The sequence below is a fragment of the Anabrus simplex genome, chromosome 1 (genome assembly GCF_040414725.1).
Source record: "Anabrus simplex isolate iqAnaSimp1 chromosome 1, ASM4041472v1, whole genome shotgun sequence".
In the NCBI taxonomy this organism is placed as follows: Eukaryota; Metazoa; Arthropoda; class Insecta; order Orthoptera; family Tettigoniidae; genus Anabrus; species Anabrus simplex.
In genome coordinates, this window is record NC_090265.1 from 673,968,813 (window position 1) to 673,988,895 (window position 20,083).

A 20,083-nucleotide genomic window follows, 5' to 3' on the forward strand; every position below is an offset into this window, starting at 1 on the left:
CACTTTCTGCAACAAGTTTTCATGCCCAGTTGAGTATTTAAAACACTTTTAGGTACAGGTACTTTCTTGCATTATAGTCTTAACGTGCACATGAACTGCAGCCAGACAATAAACCTGCATCATTTACAAGGTCCCATAAAATTTTAAGTGCAAAATACTACAGCAAATATCCAGGATTGCATAAACAGTATGTGCTATTCCAACCGTTTTAAATTTTTTAAAGACAACAAAGTTCTCACAGTAAGCCATTTGATGCAATGAATTCTGTACTCCAAGTGCATCACCAAGTATGCCATGTAGACTTCCGTTGCATTGTAAATAGGACGTTGCAGAAGAGCCTCAAGGGTTAAGGAACATTGAAGGATACTCGTTTGTGCAATGTATGACAAATAAAAAGGCACTTCATTTTTTGCAATCCTATATTATTATTATTATTAACTACATATACAATAATACAATGGAACTACATAGCACATATTTATAAATAATTACACAGTGCTCTCAATATAATGACAAGTAATCTAAAAACTTATTCTTCAAAGTAGTTACATTAGAAGCCAAGTTTAACAAACACACAGTTGTCTGAAAAGGGACATCACTGTACCATCGGTTCCTGTTCTTTCGTGCTTTGATTTGGACCTTGGGTGACAGCAGGTGATCCCGTCTGGGTGATCGGAATAACACGCTCCCCTTCAGGTTGAGGCAAGGCCTAAAAAAAAGAAACGACAATAAGCAATCACATTTACATTATGAGTAGCATAGTCAGGGTTGGACGACAGGACGGTGGAGGGGGGGGGGGGGGTTGATACAAAATAATGGAACACAACGAAGGTGCTTGTGGGTGTGCGGTGCACGCATGCAAGTGAATTATTGCGATATTCAGATTGCATTGCAGTACACTAAAAATCCCGTAAAACCTAGATCAAGAACAATAAGTTCATTATATCACCTGTTTTACAGCGAATGGAATATTCAGTTTAAATCCAAATTCCAAGTTTCCATGCTTCCTAGAAAATTGATTCAACAGACCTCTTTCTACTGTTATGTTTCCGAATTTGTCGGTTCCCATTGATTTTCTTTTTGGGAAATTTTGATTGGGGTGGGTGAAACCTGTTCTTTGCTACGCCCCTGGTAATTATTAACAAAGCTAAACAAGATTAGTTATAAATAAAATGCACATACCTTTCGAGGTGCTTGAATACTGAGAATTCCATCGGAAGAGAGTTTTGATGTAACTGTATTAGGGTCAACATCCTTGGGCAGCTTATATCGTCTCCGGAATTCACGAGAGATGAATCCGTGCTCGTCTGGTCTCTCTTCATGCTTTCCTTCAACCAGGACAGAATCTCCTACAGTCTTGACAGCAATTTCCTCAGGTTTGAATTGTTTCACATCAATGTTAGCCTGAAAGAAAGAAAGAAAGAAAGAAAGAAATCTAAGAAATGTGCTGAAATTTGTTTAACCCTAAAAATATGAACAAGCCATAGCACTGTACCTTGAATCCATCCTTATCGTACTGAATGCTTGACACTCCGCTGTCACGGGCGGTCATTCGACGCCATGGTCTCAAGTACATGGGGTTACGTCGTGGAAACAGCACATCTTCGTCGATGAGGCCCAAGCCAAAATTTTGATCGAAAAGTGACCTTGGGCGGAAAACGTCCCAGTCGCCAAAGAAGTCATTCAGCACGTATGGAGCAAGAGACATCTGAAACAATTTAGTTTTGTTATTGCTAAGTCTGGTGCAGCACCTGATGTTAAAAGCACATCGTTACGTGTGTAAATCCCTCGATCCGTCGAGGAAATTAACTCAGGGCTCATTGAGTAGAGAGCGACTGATTATGTATTGATGTATTTCAAAAAGACAAATTAGTTTTTTAATGTTCCATTACTGTAATAATAATAATACTACATGTACAGGTACTTAAAAATAATGTTAATCTATTAGTTAGACAATATATCGTCAATTATTTGTTCACCTACAGTACAAGGACAACAATCCTGTTTAATTTTGAATGTGTACAATTGACTTGATATGGTCATGTCCTGATAGAGTAGTTAAGTATGGATTCAAATCCAACTTAGTGTTATGTCGTACATGTTTGTAAAGTATGATTTAGTGATACTGCCTTTAGTGGTCTGATTCCATTAATTTAGCCAATTCGCCATCTAATTTTCTCAGATAGCTGTACATGATAATGCTTCCATCCTACGTTTTCTACAAGGCTAAGGAATTATGGAATTAACCGTATCAACTGAAAGAATATTAACTACATATTTATATCCAGTAGATTGCTGTAATTCAAAATTTCATTTTAACACCAAATGTCTCATATCCTATAGATTTGCCCTGCATTTGTATTCTAAAAATACCAAAATACTACAAGAGATCTTGTAAATATGATATTAATTATATATGTGGCAAAAAAAAAAAAAAAAAAAAAAAAGAGGCATTGGCCACATGCACTTACACTAATGAAAAATTAAGAGTAATTAACCTCTCCAAAGAAAATTAACTGAATTTGCAGGTCACTGTAAATAACTATAAATATTATAGAATGGCATACCGGTACTTCTACGCACAACTAATTCCTTGAAAAGTTACGTTACAGAGTGTTTGTAGGAGAAGGGACATATTCTGATAATCCATCGTCCTTTCAAATTGGTCAAGTTATCACTACCTGTATTTAACCATGAAATATTTCCAAGAAATTGAAACTTAAACACCTAAATCCCTAATCACAGGCCGTTAATTCCTTTAGAACGGCTAAAACAAATATAACATGACCAACAATGTTTTCATGGCTGGTCATAACAGCCATGATTGGTCAGAAAAGCCATAAAATATTACACCTCACGATCCCGTCTTGACTTGGAAGTTAACAAAAATTGACTTAGAAGAAAATCATATTTGAAACCGACTCCCGTCGTGTTGACGTTCATAAAAAAAATTAACGAATTTAAATCTTAAAACTTCTGTCGGTCTGAAGAAGTGACTTTTCTGTGCCGACACTTCAGAGAAGCTCCGTCCCGTGAACGTAACCGCCCCAGCACAGTTTAACTAAGAACGAGTTCCCATAATAGACGACCTATTCGGTCCATTTTACGATTAGAACGTCTGGCTCCATGCCTAAATGGTTAGAGTGCTGGATTTTGGTCACAGGGGTCCGTTTCGATTCCCGGCAGGTTCGAGGATTTGAACCTTCAATGTTTAAGGTGACACTCCGGAGATAAAAAATAATTTTTACCTACTGCATGGATTTTGACGAAACTGTGGGAAGGTCACCTACATGAAAGTAGAGGTATCACGAACATCTCTTTCATATAATAGTTTTTCCAAAAAAATTTTAAAATTTTGTTTTGAAATTTTTAATTCCATTTTTTTCATGAATTTTAAAACATGTTAATGTAAATTTGTAATTAGGTAGATAATTACTTTAAATTCACTACTTATCGATTTTTCTGTACATACTGTATAGAAGACATATCGTACTAAGTTTGTAATTTTTACGTCCTAAAATTTTGGACTTTAAAATCTCACTACTTGAAAAATTCTGCAATCAAAAATTCCATATCCAGGTTTCTTAATATAGAAGTGATACATATACCAAACTTATTGTGTTACATTTGGCAGTATATTATGAGAGAAAATGGGATTTAAATTTAAAATTACAATTGGCAGGAAAATTAAAAGGAAAGGTCTAGTGACATTCTTCCTGATTCATTACCTAAAAGTCACCAGAACTGTGTGTTTTTCCTTCCACTTCTTTCTTGGCAGCTTCTGTACAAATATTCGCAACTTTGGAAGCTTGTCTCTTCTCCAAAGAACGGCGGACACTTTCCCTTCACTTCGCACATCGGGCTCCTATCTGGAGTTTTGGCAACTTCAGTACTATATTATCTTGGTTGACCAATGAAATTGCTTCCGACACAGACAGTACCATTTTCTTCGTAGAAACAAAGATTTCTTTTGGGATTTATGATCAGATAACACAGATTTTCATTAGCATTTTACGTTTTTACAGCACTGCACCTTGCTAAATTGGATTCTGACGCACGTCTCCTGTACTCAGGCACAATTTTCAACAAAACATCCATATTCAGTGGAGTATGAATTGCTGACTTGTGCAAAACAAAGCATTACAGTGATAAATTGTTTGAATTCAGTGGAATATCTTCGTGACAAGAAAAATGAAATTGAGAGGATTGAGTTTCTGTCATTAAAAATTTCACTAGAATGACCCAAACATTGATCTTTTATCTCCGGCGCGGGATCTGGCTGGATGAGTTCATGTCATCACGACGCACAGGTCGCTTACGGGAGTTCAATCGTGACCTGCGCCTGATTAACCGAACATATCGTTTGATACTTCCGGCACTAAAAGACCGTGTCGTGTCATTATTATTATTATTATTATTATTATTATTATTATTATTATTATTATTATTATTATTATTATTATTATTATTATTATTACTACAAACTTCCCCCACGCGGAGTCTGCCACGAGGACAAAGTATGTCGACTACTCGATATTTTGTTTTCTAAGTTACTGTTGACTTTGCTAGTGTGCCAGGTAAAAAAAAAAAAAAAAAATTGTTCAAATGTCATATAGATGATTGCGAAGTATGGTCACTGAACCTCGTATTGCGATGATGGCGATGTCGTGAAGTCGTGTCCGGCTGAGGCCGAGAGAATCCCATAGCTGTACAAGAAATTTAGGGACTGTGCCTCGAGCTCCGATCATAAGTCCATGGTTTCGGCCAGTCTCAAAACTCACGAGCCGGACCAGTTCTTTGAATGGATAATGCCCATCCTATCCATGTAACTACTGTAAATATTTGAAAATGACATCTGAATTGTGTGAAAAGTTCAATTGTCAGCGCCAGCCGGAACTACGTGCTCTCTTATAATTGGCACCTCATCCAGAGTTGAGCCTGGAGTGTAGCCTAGCACAAAGTATTCGCGACAGGAGGTTGAGAAACCCACGGACATCAGGTGCACACTTGGTGGGCTGTTTCGCTTAAAATGGTATTGTCACTTGCAAAGTAGCTTTAGCGGCACACGCGGATGACGGTCTTATGACAAAACCATACCGTTTCACCAAACCCTTTTTCCTCTCTGCTTATAAAACCTATGACCGATTTAGATCAATTTTTTTTTTTGCTAGGCGCTTTACGTCGCACCGACACAAATAGGTCTTGTGGCGACGATGGGATAGGAACGGCCTAGGAGTTGGAAGGAAGCGGCCGTGGCCTTAAGGTACAGCCCCAGAATTTGCCTGGTGTGAAAATGGGAAACCACGGAAAACCATCTTCAGGGCTGCCGATAGTGGGATTCGAACCTACTATCTCCCGGATGCAAGCTCACAGCCGCGCGCCTCTACGCGCACGGCCAACTCGCCCGGTAGATCAAATTTAGGTTACACTTTTGAAAAGTAATGAATTCCATGTTGTGTACCGCTCGGTGATGCCAAGCAGAATAACCGAGTAAAGATCAGCACACGCGGATGAAAATAATACATGAACTTGGGGTTGTTTTTGTTGATGTTTAGGTCATCAGTCGATAGACTGGTTTGATACAGCTATTCATGCCACCATATCCTGTGCTAACCTCTTCATTTCTACATAGCTACTACATCCTACATCTGCTCTAATCTGTTTGTCATATTCGTATCTTGGTCTACCCTTACCGTTCTTACCACCTACACTTCCCTCAAACCAACTGTACAAGTCCTGGGTGTCTAAGTTATGCCCTGTCATTCTATCTCTTCTGGTCAAATTTAGCCAAATCGATCTCTCACCAATTCAATTCAGTATTTCTTCATTCGTGATTCTATCTACTCATCTCCATCTTCAGCATTTTTCTGTAACACCACATTTCAAAAGCTTCTATTCTCGGACCTGGGGTATCCCATTCTAAAAGTGGGTGGAGAAACATGCGTTGGAAGGGTAGCGTGAGTCATCGTACACTTCATCCCTCCTGCGGTCATTGCAGACACTTTCTGCGCGAAGTGGAATTTTGAAACTCACTAGAACGTTAATTTAGCTGCTAGTATGTAGTCGTGAGTCGATACCTCTTTCTAATTTTAGCAGCCGAGTTTTGAGACTTACCCTAAAGGCCATACGCCATTTCATTTTTACGATTAGGACAATTTTACAACAATTTTATGTACGGTATCATTCATAGTATTGTAATAATGATAAAATAAGATGTGCATTTATGCGACCTATAAAACAAGTCTTTTGTCGTGTTCACGAAAGATAGAAATATTTCTTTAAATTGAAGTCAGAAATCGTGAGCCGTACTCAACATTTACAAAAGGGAAAAAGCTTGTGAAGTTCAAACAATGATGCGACCAAAAGTAAATTCTTCATAATATTAACAGACTGGCGTCGCAATTCCTTGACTGATCCGCTAGTAACTAGGCCTTTGGTTGAAGAGGTTTCAGGTTTCGGTTCCCGGCCTTGTTAATTCCCATGGTTCGGGAACTGGGCGTTTTGTGTTGATAACGACTAGGCACACACCGAGATTTCTGATCGCTGCAGCAGAAAACTTTCCGTCACATGAAAGTATGCCAAAGCGCGTGCAGAGACTTACAAACCACGGGTTTGTTACAGTCTTACAAATTTTATTAAGAGCTATGCGATACCAGTATTGTTTCGAGTGAGGTAATCGCAAAGTGTCCTAGGTTTAGCAGATTTCGAGGGAAAATTGCCGGAATGACAATTGTGAAATAGTCGAATATCCCTGTCTTTTTTCCATAATTATCTGACGAGTTACAGCCTACAAATAAGACCAAAAGTTCAGTACAAAAGGAGATTGAGAATGACTATACCACCGAAGGGCCATAGAAAATGACGTTTGTTGTTTAAAGGGGCCTAACATCGAAGAGTGACTGAATGGGTGGCTCTGTTTCTAGAAAATAGAACTCAGAATTAGAGTAGGTGAGGCTTTATCTGTCCCTGTAAAAATTAAGAGGGGAATTCCTCAAGGCAGTATTGTTGGACCTTAATGTTTTCTTAGATATATATATATATATATATATATCAATGATATGTGTAAAGAAGTGGAATCAAAGATAAGGCTTTTCGCAGAAAATGTTATTCTGTACAGGGTAATGAATAAGTTACAAGAGTGTGAGCAACTGCAAAATGACCTCGATAATGTTGTGAGATGGACCATAGGCAATGGTATGATGATAAACGGGGATAAAAGTCAGGTTGTGAGTTTCACAAATAGGAAAAGTCCTCTCAGTTTTAATTACTGCGTTGATGGGGTGAAAGTTCCCTTTGGGGATCATTGTAAATACCTAGGTATTAATATAAGGAAAGATCTTCATTGGGGTAATCACATAAATGGGATTGTAAATAAAGGGTACAGATCTCTGTACATGGTTATGAGAGTATTTAGGGGTTGTAGTAAGGATGTAAAGGAGAGAGCATATTTGTCTCTGGTGAGACCCCAACTAGAGTATGGTTCCAGTGTATGGTACCCTTACCAGGATTACTTGATTCAGGAACTGGAAAAAAATCCAAAGAAAAGCAGCTCGATTTGTTCTGGACGAATTCCGACAAAGGAGTAGCGTTACAAAAATGTTGCAAAGTTTGGGTTGGGAAGACTTGGGAGAAAGGAGACGAGCTGCTCGACTAAGTGGTATGTTCCCAGCTGTCAGTGGAGAGATGGCGTGGGAGGACATCAGTAGACGAATAAGTTTGTATGGTGTCTAAAAGTAGGAAAGATCACAATATGAAGATAAAGTTGGAATTCAAGAGGACAAATTGGGGCAAATATTCGTTTATAGGAAGGGGAGTTAGAGATTGGAATAACTTACCAAGGGAGATGTTCAATAAATTTCCAATTTCTTTGCGATCATTTAAGTAAAGGCTAGGAAAACAACGGATAGGGAATCTGCCACCTGGGCGACTGCCCTAAATGCAGATCAGTAGTGATTGATTGAAGGTCATCGGCCCCTAACAGGGCTATAGAACATTTTATTACGTATATATAGGGGTTACCCTCCCGACCTTCCCACCTACGTCTATATTTCTGTTTAAAATGTTGGTAAAAAGTAACTGTTACGTTCAAGTACGTACAACTTGATACTCGGTGGACAAATTATTTTGTTACTACGTAGGAATATCTAAAACTACGAATGAACGACTGTGCGCTTACGTTTGTTTCTACGAATAACTCATTCTGTGTCGGAAATAAACCGCACGTTTTTTTTCTCTCTCTCCTGTGAGTGCTTTAACGTGGCATTAAAACGAAGGCTTTCGGTCTCTGAAGGATAGGGTAGGGCCGTGGCCTTTAAGGTACAGCCCGATCTTTTGCCCGGTATGAAACAAAGATTTTCAGGGCTGCCGGCGGTGGCATTATTCGAACACATTCTCTCGAACGACAGTTTGCAGTATACGAGGCTTAACGCATAGCGAAGTCGCTCTGTACATCATGTCAAGGAAATAGGTCTGCGATAATACAGTCGGATGTGTGTGTATTCGTATTTTGTAGTAAGGCGTTTCACTTTGAGACTAACCAATAGCACAATGATACCTCGCATCTGTCCGACTCGTTGGCTGAACGGTCAGTGTTCAGAGGGTCCCGGGTTCGATTCCCGGCCGGGTTGGGAATTTTAACCTTAATTGGTTAATTCCAATGGCACGGGTGCTGGGTGTATGTGTCGTCTTCATCATCATTTCATCCTCATCATGACGCGTAGGTCGCCTACGGGCGTCAAATAGAAAGCCCTGCACCCGGCGAGCCGAACCCGTTCTGGGATATCCCGGCACTAAAAGCCATACTACATTTCATTTTCATACCTCGCATCTGTGCGCCCAGCGTAACGCACAACACTCATCCACTCCCATGTAAATTGCCCAACAGTGAATACTTCTCCGCAGATTGGGCCGACGTCACAAGGAATACGGTATAAAGCGAAGTCCAAGATCGTTTCATCGCAAACGCGATCTAGTAACGAGTGGTTGTTAGAAGACTGTTTTTTCTGGTTATATTCACGTTCCAGAAATAAACACATTATGTTTAGAAAAAAAAAGGGCGTAAACTACACAATTAAAACTTAGTAATTCCTGTCTTTTTAATAAAACGGCTCGTCAAATTACAAAATATAATTGTAGGACAAGTCACCATTAAGAAAATAAATAAAAAATCGCACGACCGATTTAATATATCGGTCCTAACATATTCTCCTTAAGTAACCTTGAAAACTATTTACATATGTATACAGAAATTCGCAGAGAAGTTATCCGACGCTCTTGTTTCAAAACGCGAATTAACAACATGCGGAGGATGGCAACAATTCATATTTTATACAGAACACCAATCCTGCGCACGGAAATATTCATATCCCCTTTTGAAGCGCATTTCGGAAAGTTTCCCAAACTGTACAATTTGTGTGCGTAAAGTTTATGTATTGGTATGTGCACTGGAGTCCTCAATACAATAGAACACAGTCAGCAACAAATTTAGAATCTCAGAAGAAGATGCCCATGAAACAATTCAGTACGAAAGTATTCGCCCAAGCACATAGTAAATATGTTACGCCCCATTAAATGGAAATGTCACAGTATAGTACCGTAAACGCTAGTTTTAAATTCAGTCTTAAGTAAATTGGATTTAATTCACAGATATACCGGTATGTGTGGCTAACAAAATTAAACTAAGAGAACTCGAAACATATCGTCCCATTTAAATATGATACAAGTAGGCCCTACACAAAACCCCTTTTACGACGATTTACATTAAAAGAAAATCATACAGATCATAGGTATAAAAAGTAAACTCCGCAAAAATTGTAAAATGACACTCGTAAGAACTCACCTTAGTTCGATAGAAAACTAGAAGTCCCGCACAAAAACAAGCCTTTAAAATATCGTTACTCACTCGTTGCGAACAACCTCAATCCTACACAAATCTACTACTGTCGCACTTATACACTTACATTGGAATATTCTAGAAACAACGATTTTGGCTGCTTCTGGAAATATATCTTCCAGAACTTTCTACAATCTTCCATCCGCGCAGCTCTTTGGCAGCAATCGACGGTCAGTGACATGGCTCGTACTCAAAGCCTATTGGCTGAACAGCATTCGAGCCCACATCAGCTAAGGCAAAGGGGGGAAGGGAGCGAAGAAGGGGTCATCCCTGGCGGGAGGGAAGAAAGATTTGACAAATTCAGAATGAGTGAGAGCTGTTAATTCGTAGTCCGCCCAATTACGAGTTTTTCTTTCTTCAGTGTCGTTTATCCCTATTGATTGCCGTTTTTAAGTATTGTTTGGAAGAGACATTTGACAGTCAGAATGAGAGAGATACAGCTGTTAATACGTAGCCCGCCCCAATATGAGTTTTCCTTTCTTCACTGCTGTTGTTTATTCCTATTGATTGTCGTTTTTAAAATTTGTTTGGATCTTATGTTATGAGATCATACAGCCAGCATGAAAATCACATTAATATGATAAGTTATTTATGCCATCAATGATTAATCTTAATGTCGAGGTTAGTTTCTTTCAGAAATATTTTTGATTTCAATAACGTAGAGTACTACTGTATATTTTTGTCATCAGCTGCGTGTAGGGGGAAGTCTGAATATTAAGTGTTCAGTTATTTACAATTTTGCTTTAGGCCGCACGAACACAGATAGGTCTTACGGCGAAGATGGGATTGGAAAGGGCTGGAAACGGGAAAGAACCGACCGTGGCCTTAATTAAAGCATCTGCCTGGTGTGACTCATAATCAAACCGCAGTACTTTTTTCGGTTAGCTGATGTATACGTAGCGTCAATCGACAGGGCAAGTTCTGGCTAACAAATTAAGCCCGTTTGAATAGGCCCTACGTTAATTTTTCTAGAGAAGTACTTGTCCAATTTTCAAAATAAATACGGCACAAACTCATATATGTAAGCTTAAAGCTAGGTGTAGAAAAAAAAAAGTACTTTCATTCGAAAAAACAAAACAACAACAACAAAGAACCGGTACCATTATCTCAGAAAGATACACACGCTAGACCGGGCGAGTTGACCGTGTGATTAGGGGCGCTCTGAGCTTGTATCCAAGAAATACATCCTGAAGATGGTTTTCTGTGGTTTCCCATGTTCACAGAAGCCAAATGCTGGGGCTGTACCTTAACGCCATGGCCCCTTCCTTCCCACTCCTAGGCCTTTCCTATCCTATCGTCCCCATAAGACCTATTTGTGTCGGTGCGACGTAAAGCAAAATTGAAATGATACGCTGGAAAAGGGCTGAATGTCCGATTATGATCTCCTTGGCGCCGTTACTGAAAATATCTTCAACTGTTCATGAGTTATTTGAGGTGGACATCTTAGCTGAATAACCCTGTACAGTATACCGTTCATGTTTATAAACCTATTTTAAGCGTTTTCCCACTTTTCACATTAAAACGGAAGATACACGAAATATGCTGTAATACTAGTAGGGTTTGTTCATAAATCTGGGCCGTGAATGAATCGGTCTTAACAAGTAACTGTACAGTTTTTACAAATCCTGGCTCGAAATTTATTTGGGTAATAAATGGGTTCTGAATAGGAACTTTGTCAGGTGTAGGCCTACTGAATGATTGAAGAAATATTAAAACAGAAATATTTCAAGAACTCTTTTCTAAGCAGATTTTTATTGAAGGTGTACAAGGTGCGTGCAGGATAACAAGGCGGTTTAATGCTCGGATTACTGATTTTTAGAATGTGATAAAGAGTACAGCGTTAGCAAAACGTGTCTCCAACAGCGGCGGTTCGTGACATTTTACTCTGGCAGGGCTGTGCTGCCATCTCTTCCCCCTCCCAATTGGTCCACCTTTCACTGACCAGCATCACGATTTTTTAGATGAAATAATAATAATAATAATAATAATAATAATAATAATAATAATAATAATAATAATAATAATAATAATAATATTATTATTATTATTATTATTATTATTATTATTATCCGATGACACTGGCTGAATAGGAATGTGCGTGTTGCAGAACAACACTAAATAATTAATGAACTACCCTACAATGGCATTTACACACACACACACACACACACATTAACAAGCTAATTGCTACTGCAATCAAGACTACTATGGCTTTGCACTATTTCAATGATTACAATAACAAACGACAATAACGACATTCACGAACACAAATACACAGTGCACGCCCGAATTTCTCTCGTCTTGCCCAAATCTCAAAGCAAAATGTCGTATTTAACAATTTGACCAGCCTACAAATATTGCGTCACCTTATGGTTACATTTTGAAACTTTATTTTATCTTCTTTATAGAAACGAATTGTTTAAATAGTCTTTATAATGGAATTCATTGTTTTGTAAAATGTTTTGGAATTAATCTCTAACAACAATCAATCTCGTGCATAGGAGGTGTGGAGCCTAGGTAGCGGTACATCGTCAAGTGGTTGGCGATGTTGGTGCGGGCTCTGCCGGACAGACCGTACACCCGCCTGCACTCTTCCTTCCCCTGACAAGCCCACATCGTCTTTCCAGGCTCCTCCCACACCCGGCACACTTGCTGACTCCAGGAACCTACTGAGGGCTCACCAACTGAGCCCGACCGCCTCACGACTAAAGAGAAAACATCGTGCTTGCTGAACGACAGCCACGATCTGGCAGCCTTTGCCATATCTTTGAAAATAATAAAGCGAAATGTTTACAACCAAAATAATAAAGATAATATTGTATAACCGAATAGCACACCACCATATTAAGTTCGACTTCGCTACATTTGTCCATCTCTTCATGCAATCAGTTACACAGTGAAATTATGTTAAGTGTTTTTAAAAGGCGGCGGGGCGGCGCCCAAAAGCCCTTCATGCACGAACCGCCACTGGTTTCGACCATTGTATGCAGAGTAAGGAAAATATGGTCAACAGAATGAGAATTTTCGTGAAGTGTGTCTTAAAATCCTGTGATATTTCAGGTCCATGTTTGACTAGGAACCATGTAACTTGTGCAGACCTCGAACCATCCCTCAGGTCAAGGTAAAAATGTTGGGCCCGTTCGGAAATTGAACCCGGGGCCTCTTGAGTGAAAGACAGAAAACGCTATCGTAGGCAATGGGGCTGGTAGACTTAACACTCTATTTGAATTTTAAGCTGAAATTTCTAATGCAAAACTCTTTGATCTAACCAAAATCTCACCAACTGTATTCAAGTGTGAGAGAGGATATTTCATCTTATATGTCGCTCATCACGAAGAGTGAAGTGAAGGTGAAGTAGGAGAAGGGAAGTCTTAAAGTCTACAACCTGACCAAAACTAAGGAAAATAAATTACATTTTCCAAGAAACAACATTCAGCCTTTATTATTGAAAATGAAAATCTTCAGCTTGTTTACAGTCATTCGACTGGGTCAGGAATGGAATGTATGATGCGGTGAGGATAGGAACTGTGCCGGCTGCCGAAGCCTGTCGCACACCTCTGGGGCAACGATCAATGAATGACAGATGAAATGAAATGACAATGGAGAGTGTTGGTGGAATGAAAGATGACACGGAAAACCGGAGTACCCTGAGAAAATCCTGTCCCACCTCCGCTTTGTCCAGCACGAATTTCACATGGAGTGACCGGGATTTGAACCATGGGACCCAGCGGTGACAGGCCGGCGCGCTGTTGCCTCAGTCACGGAGACTCACAGCCTTTATTATTATTATTATTATTATTATTATTATTACATAAAATATTTCATGTTTAGTTCCATATTGACTTAAACTATTCCTTTAATTGAGAGATGTAATTTTCCACCCTTTTTCAATACAATATAGTTGAATCAATACACTAAAACATTAAACATGTTAAAAGGAGCAGTACCGGTACATGTTTCGTTCTATAATTTGGCACATCTTCAACTACATATGAAGCGGAACTAATTGATAAATGGTTAAAATTAACCTTAAGCTACATAATGTAGAGGGGGGAATTTTTAGCCACTCTATGATTTTTGACACACAGGTGACATGTACTAACGTTGCTGTTATAAAGTGGTATTAATACACTGTACTTTTTAGTGATGTAAAAAACTAAAACTTAAATTAAATACATAAATTACAATCAATTCGTACTAAAAAAGCCTTATAGACTGTGATTTGGAGATACTTTGAAGAACAAATAATATACGTACGATTCACTGTTTTTATTGTGACAAAGAATACACCCACGGTATCCCCTGCCTGTCGTAGGAGGCGATTAAAAGGGGTGACCAAGGGATTATCAAATTAGAACCATGAGACTACTTGTAATTAGTACCACCTCGCGGGGAATACCATGGGTCGCCTTTACTTGTGCGTAGTACCACTATGTTAGGCATACCGGCACAATAAGTTTGTGAATCGGGGTGGGTTTTACAGTACCTGTGATTAGTACCACTATATGAGCGACACCATGGGTAAGTGACACTATGAGTCTGCCTTGCCTACGGTTAGTACACAGTACGTGAGGAACACCACGGGATGGTACGAATCCCTGTGATTAATACGCCTCTGTGAGGAACAGCATAGGTCTACGTTACATCTGCGCATTACATTACCTGTGAGTAGTACCATAATGTGTGGAATACCGCGAGTCTACGCTACTTTTGATTTGTACCGCAACATTACAAATACCATGGTTCTACTTTCCTAGCCATAAGTACAATAGGGAACATGCATGATCCGGGGTTTTAATTAAAAACATGCTAATCTGATTCAAAATTTCATGCAGAGTTCAAAAATGTGATCAGAATGTACAAATAATAACTCCAAACGTGATAAAAATCTACGAAAATGTCACGTCACGCAAGTACGCGATCTCATTGGTCTGACGTCATCGTACAGGTTGACTGAATTAGCAGACGAAATAACACATAGTGTGCTGTGAGAAGCAGGAAACACTTCGCGTATTTCTACTTTACGTTAGTGTCTAGTATGGTTAAATTCGAGGTCTATACATTGGATTATAATCTGAGTGGTATATTTTAGACTTAAAATGAATCCTGCGCAGACAGTGAGGCAGAAAACTTATAAATGGTGTAGAGTTCCGATGTGCAATAGCACATCGCATACCATACCAAACAAATTGTTTATAAATGTTCCTAAGACGCTAAAACTAGGGAGAAATGGATTTTGGCGAGCCGGAGAAATGCTGGTGATATCGGAAAAGTCTACAGTTTATTTTTTTGAAGATTTTAACGCAAGATGAATTTGTTTAAATTTTCAAATCACTTTTCCATGTCAGCTGTTCTAGTGGTAAAACTTTAAATTTTAATGTATGATGCTTTATTTAAATGCTCCAATTACATCTTGGAATATGAAAGTAATAAACAGTGCATTAAATAATGCTGATTATTAAAGTATTCTCCAAACCTAACCTATGTTTTGGGTGATCCATGTCAAGATAATAAATCAAAGGGGTTATGAACCATTTTGACAGCTCTAATTCTACCAATATATCTTGGCATGGGACAGTTATGTATGTCTTTATTGAAGAACTTAATTGGTAAAGAAATTTAGGCTATATCTAAATACTCTATAATGTAACAAAGAATAGGCGTGTACATCATGAAAGGAAACAACGTGAATTTAACAAATGTATAACTGTACACAAAACCAATGCTTGTCTGTTGGGGTTTTATCAGTTAACAATGCTCAATTATAATAATTATCATAATATTAATGAAATAAATAACATGATTGCACACAGGTGAAAATAGTGATGTAGGTGTTTAAAATATTATCCAATTTAGAGTAAGTTTTAGGTTATACAAGCCAAGTCAATAAACCGAAGGGTAAAAATACCGCGCGAGTTGGCCGTGCGGTTAGGAGCGCGCAGCTGTGAGCTCGCATCCGGGAGATAGTGGGTTTTGAACCCCACTGCCGGCAGCCCTGAAGATGGTTTTCCGTGGTTTCCCATTTTCACACCAGGCAAATGCTGAGGCTGTACCTAAGGCCATGGCCGCTTTGTTCCCATTCCTAGGCCTTTCCTGTCCCATCGTCGCCATAAGACCTATATGTGACGGTGTGACGTAAAGCAAACAGCAAAAAAAGCAAAAGTATTGAGCGACTAAAATGTCACCAGGACACTTTTCTTTCCTGGTATGCTCAGCTTGTTAAAAGCCAAATGTAATTAATGTTACTGGCTTCACGCCCCGCTAACTACTTCTACGATTTTCGGAGACGCCGATGTGCAGGAATTTAGTCCTGCAGGAGTTCTTTCACGTACCAGTAAATCTACCGACACGAGGCTGACGTATTTGAGCACCTTCAACTACCACCGGACTGAACCAGGATCGAACCTGCCAAGTTGGGGTCAGAAGGCCAGCACCTCAAGAGTCTGAACCACTCAGCCCGACTTGTGAAAACTAGATGAAGTCATATTTATCTTTATCATGTTTAACATTTTCCCTCCACAAAGATATTTAATTCTCTTTCATGGGCACTGGAAGTGGGTAGGCCAGTTGTCCCAACCATAAATATATATTTTTTTGGGAATGATAGATTATAGCCCTATAGTACTATATTCTTTCTTTCTTTCTTTCCTTCTTTCTTTCTTTCTTAATCAGTTTATCCTTCAGGGTTGGTTTTCTCTCGGACTCAGCGAGGGATTTCACCTCTACCACTTCAAGGGCAGTGTCCTGGAACGTGAGACTTTGAGTATGGTGATGAAACTGGTGAGGAGGGCCATTACCTCGCCCAGGCGGCCTCACCTGTTATGGGGTCAACAGGGGCCTTGTTGGAGGATGGGAGGATCGGAAGGGATAGACAAGGAAGAGGGAAGGAAACGGCCGTGGCCTTAGGTGCCTGGAGGAGAAGTAGGAAAATACGAAAAACCACTTCGAGGATGGCTGAGGTGAGATTCGAAACCCTTCTACTCAGGTGACCTCCCGAGGCTGAGTAGACCCCGTTCCAGTCCTCGTACTATTTGTTTTCAACTTTCATGGCAGAGCCGGGAATCGAAACCGGGCCTCCGGGAGAGGCACACATTAACCACTACACCACAGAAGCGGACTAGTACTATAATGCTACCTATATGTTTATGTTAGTGCTGAAATCCGATTTCTTACTTTACTAATGCTGAAAGCCCGAAAATGTAATGTTATTCTTTAATGGGGGAATCAGTCTAGAAGGAAATGTTGAAATGTTGAAAGTGATGTGATATCTATCCAGGTTCATTGTTATCCTAATACTATGGGTTACAGTACATTGCACGTATATAAAAGACGCCACTTACAAACTTGCTTATTATCCGCGAATTTCTGCGGCCACAAAAGTCACTACTTTTCAAGAATGATGACATCTACACATGATTGTCTGACTGTGCTGTTTTGAACCTTTCTTCTGTCATTTCGAAGTTATTCGCTATCATGAATAATAAACAATCGGCTTTTAGCAACGGCTGATGCACAACGGCTGGTAGAGCTCCATGCGGTACTGGATCGTGACGTCACAGCGCGCCGCTTACGTCAGAGGCCGTTTCACTCGCCTTGCGGAAAGGCAGTATTAAATATTTTTTTAATGGTAGAAAACAAGGCAACATACCACAATGTAATACGTTTACGTACTATTTCATTGGTGTACTTTTCAAAAAAAATATTTTTGAAAATGATGCATGTTCCCAATTATTATGAGGGGCCGATGCCTTTGCTGGCGAGATGTAGTGTTTACAGTGCAGTATGTTTTCTGGTATGGGCTATATCAAATTTGTTACTTTCATTGACCTGTCTTAGTCTCATCCTTGGCTTTGACAATATGAAAGTGACTGAGGTATGAGTGATGCTAGTAATACCATTCATTGCTTATGCAGCCAGTCCCTGTTATGAATGGTGTGAAAATATCGCTCATAGGGTCAGTTGGTGCATGCATTTCAGTGGGCTTGGCAGACTGATGTGTAATAGCAACGGCTGGTTAGATGAGGAAAGCAACGGGAAACTATCTCACTCTTTCCTAGCATGCCGCTTCAGTGACGCCTAGGCTATTTATGACAGCTGTTGGTGAAGCTGCAGAGGATCAAACCAGCCTTCGGTCTGATTACCAACATACATATGAGGGGTCGGTGACCTGGATTTTGGACCCTTTTTAGACTACAAGCATCATCGATTCAGGATTGTGCTTTAGAAGCATTTCCTTCGTCAGTAATACTATTGTTCAAAGCTAGTTTCTGCGAACATGGTGCATTGCGGGTCGGATCCACTGATTGTTTTAAATTCATAACCATCCATTCATTCATTCTTCGTCATCGTGTTTTGAATTCTGGCCAGTGGATGATTAATCGTACGCCTGGGGGCGGCGGTGAGAATGGTTGGTGGGATGTCTTACAGACTTGGGTGGGGGGGTGGGGGAAGGGGATGGACGGTTCTACTCTATGACGTTGGCCATATATGTAAGCTCCGTGGTCGATGAGGTGTTGAACATGTGTGGCGCTCGGGACGCGGATGCGTATACGTACCATGAATTTCGGCCCTGATACATTCTTGATACGGTCTTCATAATTTCAGTATCACCCTGTGCAGTTTCAATGGTTGTACCTAGTATCCATCCCTCGTACCCCTTTTCAAATTTCGTGGCAGAGCCGAGAATCGACCCCGGGCCTCCGGGGTTGGCCGCTAATCACACTAACCACTACGCGACGACGACGACGAAAATTGTTTCATTCTCCGCCCGGAGGGCGAGGCGGGCCCCTTAGAGCGTAACGCGCTCTCTCGGGCCAAGGGAAGCGAATATAACTGTGTGAGACAAGGAATGAGTGAGATGGGAAGGGCGATGTAACAAATTTAATGAGGTGGGCTACGGAAATGCGAAATTTAGGGGATTTTCGCTAGGATTTAATTTAGAGCGGAGTACTAGGATAGTATTGAAAGGTGAGGAGATGCAAGGACGTAGTGAGATTATGAAGGGAAGATATTAGGTACCGGATGATATCGAGTGGCGGAGGTGGGTAAGGAAAGAAACTATATGGGTGAGGAGGTGGACTGACAGATTGACGAGGTGAGAAGTTGGCTGCCTGGGGGCGGCGGTGAGAATGGTTGGTGAGATGTCTTACAGACTTGGGTGGGGGGGGGGGGAGGGGATGGACGGTTCTACTCTGACGTTGGCCATATATGTAAGCTCCGTGGTCGATGAGGTGTTGAACATGTGTGGCGCTCGGGACGCGGATGCTCATACATTCTTGATGCGGAAGACTCGGCGGATTGGGATGTCTTCAGCTTGTAGTTGGTGAAATATGGTCCTTTCGGAGAGAGCGGAGTCCACTCCACGGATGACACAGCTGGACATTCTGTGAGAAGTTTGGGATGGCTGCGAGGTCGATGATGTTGCGGAGGCTGCTGTTCTGGGTGAAGCTGGCGAAGGCGGTGCGTCGACTGAGTATTCGTTGTTCCAGGAAGTACATAGTGATGTGGTGGTTGTGGAGGGATCGGGGAAGTGAGGAGTGAAGAGGTCATTAGTGATGGTGGGTGGCATGTGACAACTGTTGTAACAGCGATCTGTGAGCTAGTGAATGTAGATGTCAGAGTGGTCGATGTGACGGTGGTGGTGTAGGTGGCGGTAATGGGAGTGGTGTAGAAATTTGACAAAGTCTGTAGTTGTGGTGGTCCCTGTGATGGCGTAGTTGTAGGCTCGGCTGTGGTATAGGCAGTTGGCTGGGCTGATGTTACCGGAACTACTTCTACTCGATAGAGCCTGCCATGGATATAAACGCCATTATCAACAGCGTTCCACGAGTCCTCGACAGATGGATTATAGAGTAGCACATCAGTTGATGGTCCTGGGCCGGCGAAAGATCGTATGGCATGGTGGATGCCAACCGTATGGAGTTCTGCTTCAGATTCTTCTTCGGGGATAGCTGGATTGACATTCCTGGCGAGACAGACATATAGAGTGGGGAGGCCGACTTCCATCTTGGCGTCAGCCTGATATGCTTTTTTTGGGTTCGGCGATGCAGCAAAATTAGAGTTGGTGAGCCACCAGGCCGAATAAAAATTAATTGGAGATTCGCAGAGAATAATACCGTCGAGTTTCGAGTTGCGCGAAAAGGTTGACCACCACTACTACACCACAGAGGCGGACATTTACATAGATCATTA

The 20,083-nt window shown here is 40.6% G+C and overlaps 1 protein-coding gene across 3 annotated transcripts in view; it reads right to left on the reverse strand.

Annotated features, from left to right (window-relative positions):
- Positions 1-428: 428 nt before the first annotated feature.
- Positions 429-20,083, reverse strand: part of LOC136871967 (alpha-crystallin B chain) — a 178,312-nt gene continuing 158,657 nt past the window's right edge. The window contains exons 1-4 of one of the 3 annotated variants that reach the window (XM_067145730.2): positions 9,960-10,073; positions 1,496-1,708; positions 1,183-1,404; positions 429-709 (exon numbers count right to left, since the gene is read on the reverse strand). In XM_067145730.2, the coding sequence (XP_067001831.2) occupies positions 596-709; positions 1,183-1,404; positions 1,496-1,708; positions 9,960-10,073 (663 nt within the window). In that variant the 3' untranslated portion in view covers positions 429-595. Of the gene's footprint in view, positions 710-1,182; positions 1,405-1,495; positions 1,709-9,838; positions 10,074-20,083 lie in introns of those variants that run through there. The other 2 variants (XM_067145739.2, XM_068225134.1) reach the window with 2 other exon arrangements.